Source organism: Malaclemys terrapin, chromosome 23 (genome assembly GCF_027887155.1).
Source record: "Malaclemys terrapin pileata isolate rMalTer1 chromosome 23, rMalTer1.hap1, whole genome shotgun sequence".
Classification (NCBI taxonomy): Eukaryota; Metazoa; Chordata; order Testudines; family Emydidae; genus Malaclemys; species Malaclemys terrapin.
Window position 1 is genome coordinate 9891347 of NC_071527.1, and position 9756 is coordinate 9901102.

General features: G+C 44.0%; 1 protein-coding gene across 12 annotated transcripts; it reads left to right on the top strand.

Annotated features, from left to right (window-relative positions):
• The first annotated feature begins 357 nt into the window (after window positions 1-357).
• Window positions 358-9490, top strand: LOC128828365 (uncharacterized). Of its 12 annotated transcripts, none has more exons than XM_054013000.1 (3): window positions 358-4410; window positions 5904-6291; window positions 6910-9490. In XM_054013000.1, exon 1 carries the CDS (start codon window positions 949-951, stop codon window positions 2431-2433), a length of 1485 nt encoding a protein of 494 aa, XP_053868975.1. In that variant the 5' UTR covers window positions 358-948; the 3' UTR covers window positions 2434-4410; window positions 5904-6291; window positions 6910-9490. The 12 variants fall into 12 exon arrangements, with proteins under 12 accessions (XP_053868975.1, XP_053868982.1, XP_053868977.1 ...); XM_054013007.1 differs by having other exon boundaries at window positions 7144-9490; XM_054013002.1 differs by having other exon boundaries at window positions 5904-6066.
• Window positions 9491-9756: the final 266 nt, after the last annotated feature.

Below are 9756 nucleotides of genomic sequence, written 5' to 3' on the forward strand. Positions count from 1 at the left end.
ACTGCCCTGTTTTAGCAATTTGTCCTGAATTGGCACTCTCAGTTGGGTCCTGGCAGAACTGTATCGTCACACCCACACCCCATCTCCCATGGAGCCCCACAGAGGGGGGCTGAATTCACATCTGTTTCCCCCAGCCACACGCAGGAGCCGCGACTCAGTTTGTCTGACCGACTTTCACTTTGTCTCCTACCCTCTCCAGATTATTCATAGAAACAGGCTTGGCTCACCAGCCACTGTCTCCCGCCATCAAGCCCAGCCCCGGGGGATGGGGGGGGGGGAAGGGGGATCCTTGCATGGACATGGGACAGATAAGAAAATTACCTGCACTATCCTGGCCATACTTTACAGAAGCTTAGGAGTTCATTGCATTAGAAAGGCAGGCAATTATGTTTTATTGTGGGACTGTATACGACATCTCCGATGGAAACCCAGGGAAGGGTTACACTGCTCTACAGCCAAAATGCTTCTGAAATAAATGTAGTCAAACTTTACTAATTCTGGGTCACTGAGAACGAAAATGATGCTTAAAATTGTTGATTGGCTCTAGTTTTCAAGATATGCTATTGGGTCAGTATATACGACTCTTGACTTGGGAATGGCAGAGGATAAGTGAGTTATAAAGGGAAGGGATCTCAATTTAAACCAGAAATGACTCAAATACATAATTGACTGGATCTATGAATAAATCTATGACTGGGTTTGGACAGTACTTGCTTTTTAGGCAAAACAATGAATGATGCAATCTGAAGCTGGTATTGCGTCATCCATGATATGAATTGCATCATGTTATTCCTAGAAGTCATGGATGATGCAATCATAACGAAGCTTACATCACTCTGCTGAACAAATTGCCCTATATCAGCTCTAGAAATCATACAGTGTCATGCTCTCTTATTTGTGTTTGATTTTGCAAAGGGACACATTTCTGTTTAGCCAAAGTGAGCAGAGATGCCTCGTACTTGTGTGAACAGTGCAGATAACTTCTGCTATGTTTATGGTGAAGTGACTTTTGCATCACAAAAGCGCAGTATAACCACTATGGTTAAGAAAGCCCATCACCTTTATTTTGGCTGCAAAATTGGAGATCAGGACAAGAGGTGGGCCCCACACATATGCGGCAACACTTGTGCAACTAATCTTCGCCAGTGGTTGAACAGGAAAAGGAAATCTATGCCTTTTGCAGTGCCAATGATTTGGAGAGAGCCAACAGATCATACCAGCAATTGTTATTTCTGTATGGTGCCTCTAGTTGGGAAAGGTGTGTCAAAGAAGAAAAAGTGGACTGTGCATTATCCAAACATTCCATCAGCTATATGCCCAGTACCCCACGGAGAAGGACTGCCGGTTCCTGATGCACCAGAATCATTCTCACTTGAGTCAGAAGAGGAAGAGGATGAAACTTCTGGTCCTGAACCATCAATGTCACAGGACCCACATTTTCTCCCATCCTCCTCCTCTGAACCACACCTCATAACACAAGGTGAACTGAATGACCTTGTCAGGGATTTGGAACTACCCAAGAGTAAGGCAGAGCTGTTGGGCTCCAGACTACAGCAGTGGAATCTCCTGGCAGGTGATGTTAGGGTTTCCATGTTCCATGACCGTCAAAAGAATCTTGTCCCATTCTTCTTCATGGAAGATGATCTTGTAGCCTGCAACAACATCGATGGTGTGATGGCAGCCCTCAACATCGTTCACGATCCAGATGAGTGGAGACTGTTCATTGATTCATCGAAGACGAGTCTTAAAGCTGTTTTACTGCATAATGGCAATGTTTTGCCATCAATTCCAGTTGGTCATGCAGTCCATATGAAGGAAACCTATGACAACATGCAACAACTTTTGAGGTGCATAAACTATGACCAACATCAGTGGCAGCTTTGTGGCGATTTGAAGGCTGTTGCTCTCTTGCTTGGTCTGCAGACTGGATACACAAAGTACTGCTGTTTTCTCTGTGAATGGGATAGTCGTAAAAGAGATTCCCATTACATCAAGAAAGATTGGCCACTCCGACAGTCATTGGAGCCTGGGAGGAAAAGTGTTCAGCATCCACCACTTGTTGAATCAAGGAAGATTTTGTTACCACCCTTACACATCAAGCTGGGTCTGATGAAGAACTTTGTCAAGGCCATTGACAAAACACAAGCAGTTTTCAAGTACCTCCATGGAAAATTTCCAAGGTTAAGTGAAGCTAAGATAAAGGAAGGTGTCCTTGTTGGTCCTCAGATTCGTGCATGGCAAGGAAAAGATGGCATGGAAAGCCTTCCAGTTAGTGTCAATAAATTTTCTCGGAAACAACAAGGCAGACAACTACAGGTTGTTGGTGGAAAACCTCCTCAAGGCATACAAAAGCCTTGGTTGCAACATGTCACTAAAGATACATTTTTTGCACTCTCATCTAGATTTTTTTTCCACCGAACTGCGGAGCAGTGAGCGATGAGCACAGCAAGCTGTGGAAGCAGAGAAAGAACTGACAGGAAGGGGATGCAATACATGACAGTTCGTTAGCAAGAGTCAGGCTAACTGTAACCCTGATAACGCGAGATTTGTAGAAGCGAGGATTGTGTGAGGCGGGTGAGAAAGAACTGTGTAAGAAGTCATTATGACCTGGTATAGATAAGGTGTAGAAGACCTTGTGTAGATAAGGTATAGAAAATATTGTATGTTGGCAAGAGTCAAAACAAGTGAGGAAATGAGATATCAAGATGGCCTATGTATAAACAAAATGCAACTGTTGCTCATTATTGTCTGTAACAAAAGGTATAAATGCTTGCTGTAATTGTTTACCTGTTGAGAGACCTGCTTAGCTCTCTCCTTCTGCGCAATTGTGAGAGTTAATAAAGCATCTGACTTGCTATACCTAAACAAATAGTGAGAACTCTGTTTTTCTCCGACAATTTGGGGGCTCGTCCGGGATGGCAACGCCCGCAGAGGCACCGGCAGCTGCTACGGATCGTTCCCCTTTGAACCCCATGGCGCCACAATAGAGGTAGGAGACCTTTTGAAATCTCTATTGGGGTGTCAGAGGAGGACTGTCCGTGGGGTCGTCTGTCCCTGTTGGGCTCACGCCATCCGAACTTATTGACTGTGCAGCAAGGTCAGATGCTGAGCGGCTTAGGGGAATTGTTGCCGCCCCCTGTATGCATATGCTAGGTGCATAGGGTTTGCACCTGTGTTGAGGGGTTGTTACCGCCTCAGGAGGGGTTTTTACCGCCTCGAGTGATGCATCGAGGTACTTGGGAATAGTACCTGGAATAAGGCCTTGGTGTGTGTGTGTGTGTGTGTGTGTGTGTGTACACCAGTGTGAATTGAGTGTTACCGGAAGACGCCCAGAGTACTCTGCGAAGTCTTTTGGCTCGTGACCAGAACTACTCTAATGCAAGCCCGGTAACTAGAGGATCTTTTAGGAGATCCGACCCACGGTGGGCTAACTCGGGCTGGCATCGTCCGGCGAGGAGGCTACCTGGGTCTAGGAGTGTGTGAACCCATCTTCCCTCCCCTTTTCCTCTCCGTGTGAGCCACTGACAGTCTGATCATCTCACTGGATGCAACAGAGTAAGCGGCGCCATCTCTCGGAGACTAGCCGATGCTCTTTGCTGAAAGGAGGTGTAGGAGGGTCGTGGCCATCCTCGTTAGTCTCTCCTGTGTGAATACCCTGTAGGGAGAGATCCTTAGTTTATGTGCCGCTAGCGCGGACAGGGCATCCTCCTCCCTGTGTGTGTGATTGGAAAATGGGTGGGGGACAGTCTAAGGATTCCCTCTCACCCACTAAGGGTACCCCAGCTTATTTCATGTACGTACATTATGGTACTAAAACCTGCAGGTATTTAGAGAATTGAAATCATTACACGCGTGAAAATTCATCTAAACAATACCCACTAGAAGGTACCTTCAATCTAGATAAGATCATACATCTCAGAGGAGCTTTTAAACACCAAAAAGCCTCTGACACACAATGGGAGCAATTTGTCTATTGAGGAAAGGAAGGGGTTAATTTGAAATTCAGCTTGGTCCAGAGATAAAGAGAAAGTTAATCTGCGTTCAAGGTCAAGAATCAATGCAGACCAGGCTAAGTACAAAGAAAAACTGTTTTCGGCCCCAGCTGACTGTGAAAAAATATAGACATAGTCAAACCAAAGGCAATACAAGTTACAGTGCTGAGATTACATTTGCAAAGCTTAACTGTCCAGTGAGATCCAACAGTCTGCCTTTGCGACCCTGGAGCTGGCGTGGTTTGGGGAAGCTGAAGAAGCCACAGGCAGCCGGCCTGGACTGGAATCACTGAAAAGACGCCCCAGGAGACCTCAGGGTGTAAAAGAACTGCCCTCCCAAGAGAGGAAGCAAGTTGGAGATTGCACAGCACCTTCTCTGAACGTTATACACAGACGTGGCCAGTCTGGACGTACGTGTGTGAGTATGAAAGTGTGCCTACTCTCAGCCGCAGTAAGTCTGAGAACCGGAGAGAGATTTAGCATTCCTCTTTCCACCCCGGCTGACCGGGAAGGGTGTCAGGTGGATCTACCCCAGTCGTAGCAGGACTGCGCAACAGAGAAGTTGGAGAAAAGGGAAGAGTTGTGTACTTGATAACTAGAATTGAGCAATTAATCATGAACCAGGCAGCAACTCAAACCTACGCCCAGGGCAAGTTGCAAGCCTTGAGACAGGACTTCCAGGCAGAAAAGGAAGCACTGGCTAAGCAAGTACCGGTCCTTCAGGGACTTGTCAGAATTTAACCATTTGTGTTTGCATATGCTGTAAGAGCAGTGTGTTTGCCACAAGAGAAAATTGAATCGTTAAACGCCAATGGGCCATGCGTTTTGCCCAAGTGGCAAGCCTCACGAGGGAGGACTCGGGTAGCCTTGTGAGTAAGAATGTTTAAGAGAAGAGACCAGGAAGGGTGGGGGCTAGTTGAGAAGCCCACCCTCCTATCTAAATTGGTAGTGAAAAAGCTGGTGCCCATGGAAGGGACAGTTCAGCGAGAAAAGCAGGATCGGGCCCAAGCGGGCAGGCAATAGATAGAGAGATTGGAGAACAGGTTGGAAACTTTGAGGGCATAGTGGAAGGAAAGGAGTAAGTAATTATAAGCATGGGGGATTTCAAATCCCCAGGATAATAATTGAAATGGTAAAATGTGTGTAAGACAGAGTCTTTGTACCAAGGTGCAAGGCTCTCCTTTCTTCTGCTGAATAAAGCAACTCTTCCTTATCCCTGTCTGGCTGTTATTGGCTCTCAGCTAGGTGGACCCGATATTTTGGTGACAGTTACTGGCGACTCCGGTTAATGAATTTCTGTCTTATACATTTAGGTGTTAGGTGTGTGGACGGAACTGAGCCTCTCATTTGTAATTCCTCAGAGTGGAAGCCATCGCGTGCAATGAAGCTCTGAGGTCGAATTGGAATCATTCTGTCCCGTCCCCTGTAGCGGTCAGTATTAGTAGAAATTCCTGTAATAGGATCCTATTAGGCCATAATTCCCTCTGTTCTCTGTGTAATTCTCTGTTAGAGTATCAGCAGGCAGATGGGTGGGTCTCTGGTAAAACCCTCTAAGGATAGCCCTTTGAATTATATGTTAAGTAAATGGCTTTTACCCAGTGTTCAGGAAAGAATAAAGATTTGAATTTGTTTTTGGGTAACAAAATAGAAGATAAAAGATCTGGTAAAAAGAGAGAGAAGGACAGTGCCCCTGGCTCTGTGTGGTCGAGCTGTCACTTTACTAGGGGTGCATGGAGATTTTGTAAGCACAAAAGAAACAGTTACACCTTGTGTAGAAATTGATGTGGCTAGTGTTGTGGAAATTGAATTGTGAAGAGGATGTGCATTTTCCCCAGAACATGTGCAGTGTATATTGTAGCAGAGGTAAAAGAAATGCAAACCTACCAATATAGGTTGTGTTGTCTCTTTCAGATCACTGGGTGTTTGAAAGCAGGAGTTAGAAGTAAAAGGCAATCAAAGTCTGGGAAAGTTAATTGTGTCCCTTTTTACATAAGAATTTTTAAGCTGTGGATAGCTTTGGATCTGGAAGCAAGCCAGAAAGCATCTGTATTAATGCAATTTTCTAACTAATAAGGTAGAAGCCACTGAAACCTGGGCTGCCTATGAAACAAATACAAGGAAATATGGGGTAATTCCTCTGTTTTGTCTAAAATCAACAAGAGTATGTGTGTATATAAAGGAAATATTTTAAGCAATGACTGACTACCCAGAAGGGGTAGACCTCTGTTCTTTTGTCTTTCAGATCATCAGAGAAAACGGATGCCAGCTGAACAGCATTCAATGTACCATGCATTTACTGGTACAATAGGAATTATTTTTGTGTTCTTTGTCCTGTCTTGTGGTGTTTGTCTTGTGGCCAGAATTGTTGGGTTTAATATTTTCATAAGACAGTCTAGTTCAAAATTAAATAGAAGGGTTAAATCAAAAAGCAGATACTTGTTTTTATTCAACTTGGAATACAAAAAGTGTTTGGATAAATCAGGAAAATGTGATATACTAAAGTCTAATACAGTTGCTTAAGTAAGAAAAAGAAACTTCATTGGCCAGATTTTTTTTTAATTGAAAAAAATTGTTGTTAAAATTTGCATACCAACAGTCTTTGGAAGCAAGGACATGGAAGGTTAACCCACTCCCCATATTGCCCATGGGATCCTTCTGGCTACTTCAGATTTCTAGCTAGAGGGCTGGGGAGGAAGGAAAGCTATTGGACACCTGAGGTTGTACCGAGTGGACTCCTCAAAAGTGGGTGTGCTTGTCCTGGTTTGTTGCTCCAAAGCTCTGTAATAAAGTTCTTTTACTGGAAGGGTGTACATGGCATACATTGAATAATAAGACTAATGTACTGTATAATGGCAATGTGTATGTGTTCATTGTTGGGAAAAGGTGTATGAGTGAAAAGTGGAAGTTTCCTTTGTAGGTTAAAAGAAGCCAAGAAGGGGAGAAGGAAAAAGAACAGAACGAGTTAACTGAGGAAAAATAGCTAGCAAGCTCAGTCCAAAGATAAGATGCTGGCACCATCCAAGGACACTGCCCACAGCTAAGACTTGGCTGATAGCCAAGAAAAGGGGGGCCTGAATGTGCCCAAGCAACTATGAGATCTGCAAAACACTGCCAGGCATTAATGAAATGTGTTAGGTTTCTTTTCTCACAGATAAAAGAAGTGCTACCCAAAGACCCTAGCAGCCCTGCCATTCATTGAAACAAGGAGACTGAGTCTACGTAAAGTCCATCAACGAAAGACTGCTTTGGCTCCACACTGGAAAGGCCCTTTCCAAGTCCTGTTAACCACCACCACCACCACTGTGAAGTGCCAAGGACTACCTGCCTGGACCCATGCTTCTCACTGTAAAAAGACCCCTCCACCTCGGGAGGACTCTCCGACTGATGATCAGCCTATTTCTCCTTCTAGCTCTGCTGTGTCTTCTGGACAGCAGGAAAAAAAAAAAAAAAAAAGACAAGGTGAAGTGCTAGTAACCTCTCCCTTGTCCATTGACAGACCTACTGTGCCTCTGGATTTTTCTAGAAGAAGCAAAACCATTACAGGGTGATGTGCTAGTAACCTCTCCCCTGTATGATGCTAAACCACACTGTTTCAGGAAAAGAGAAGAAGGAACACTTGCTTCACTGAAACCACAAAGTCCAGGGATTCCTGACTACAAGAGACGTTAAGAACTGACCCTGGTGAAGAAACAAAGAATTATACACTGGCAGGAAGAAACTTGTGGGACCCATGCTTGGGAACGTGGTATTGATTGGATTTTGGGGTTTATTCTACAGGCTGCACCCTGTGTTTTGGATAAGTCCTTCAGCATGTATTGCCCTCCCTAATTGGATTTTAAATGATAAGTACCGAAGGCACCTTGTTGCCATTGCCCCTGCCATCTCCTCCATTACACTATTACCCCTGTAACACATCCAAATACAGACAATGCCATATATTTGATAAAACCAATGACTAAGGCCTTCACACTTTAGTGATTTATTTAAATATTGTTTGAAAAAATATATTTTTAAGGTTCAGGATATCCCATATAAGCGAACAATTGAATGGATCAGTGGAGATAAAAGTATATGATATCACTACCAGTGAACCCAAGAATTTATAATTGCTCACAGGGGGCTGCCATTAGATTAGCACAACAGAGGGCTTGGGTTATTTCCTCTAGAAAGAAGAGAGACTTGACCGGATCCCTTTGGGATGGGGCCAATAATGCAGCAGCAGTTTGGAATATTTTTAAGAACCAAGAACATGATGAGAAATTGGGGCAACTAGAGAAGGCCATTGGCCTTGTTTCTGGAGCACAACTAACTCAGGTACAGGCTGGAGTTGATGAGTTACATGTTATTTCCGCCCTTAGTTCAATGACCCAGAAGTTGCTGACAGAGATGGTATTGAATATCACTGAGGCTGGGAAGGCATTGCAGTGGGATCTAGCATGCTCAGAGATTCAGGATTTCTTGAATGACCAGCTAATGGCCATTCGGAATGATCTAGAGCACCAGACTTGGTCCACTGCCCTTACAGACACATCAGGAGTACCATCTGATCTGTGGCCATGGAGACATACTTGGAAACTTTCTGGGTGGAAGTGTGGACGTTCTCAGTGCTCCTTCCAAGCATATGGACCGGTTCAGGGGGTGTGGGCTCCCACATACCGAATCCTGCCGGGTCCATGGGGAGGATGCATGTGGGATTGGGTAATTCACCGAGACATCTGGGAAATTAGACCTCCTGTATGCCCAATCGATTTTTAGTCAGTGCTCCTGGGATTACATCTGACATTTGGATGGGGTTAGGGAGTCAATGGACATTTTGGCCGTTACAACCCCCACAGCTTCAGTGTATCCATAAACTGAAGCCAGGAGAAGTTGTTACTCTTCATGACTACGTTTGCTGGGAGGGTAGGGGACAAGGAACTACCCTAACAGGACACTTATTTTTTTAAGCTAATGATAGCTGTGTGTATGTTAAAGCCACCACATTGCAAGACATACATTTTAATCTCATTACCACTGCAGGCAATCATATTATTTACTGGCCTGCAGATAGAATTTTGCAAGTAGTCCTTAGGTTCCAGATACCCTTTAATTGGACTAGTTTGGTATCTGATCGATTTCAAAATTTGCTTTCACTGTTACCAGAGGTTCAGAAAATCTCTGAAGTACAAGGGCAAATTCACATGCTTCAAAATATGTATCAAGTTAAAAAGTATGCCTTTCAGACAGCTTATAGAGTATCCACCTTATGTACTAAGTATGATGTATTGTGTTATATGACTAAGATTGTACAACAACCCCATCATATTATCGCTATGGGAATGTTATTGCTTGTGTTGTGCAGGAGTATGTTATTGTTGTTGTAAAGGACGTAATAATAGTAATACCTTTCATGTCCATGCTCATCATGCATTGTCATTACATCCAATCAAAACCCCTAAGGTTGAAGCATCTGATGTAGAATCTGAATTCCGAGATTTAATGCAAATAGAGATTTGAAAATGTTTGTTGTACTAGTAGTACAAAAGGGGGGGTTGTGGAAGCAGAGAAAGAACTGACAGGAAGGGGATGCAATACATGACAGTTCGTTAGCAAGAGTCAGGCTAACTGTAACCCTGATAACGCGAGATTTGTAGAAGCGAGGATTGTGTGAGGCGGGTGAGAAAGAACTGTGTAAGAAGTCATTATGACCTGGTATAGATAAGGTGTAGAAGACCTTGTGTAGATAAGGTATAGAAAATATTGTATGTTGGCAAGAGTCAAAACA

What these genes read in the sequence shown, in the direction of transcription:
- LOC128828365 (XM_054013000.1), top strand. Translation starts at nt 949, where the DNA reads ATGCCTCGTACTTGTGTGAACAGTGCAGATAACTTCTGCTATGTTTAT.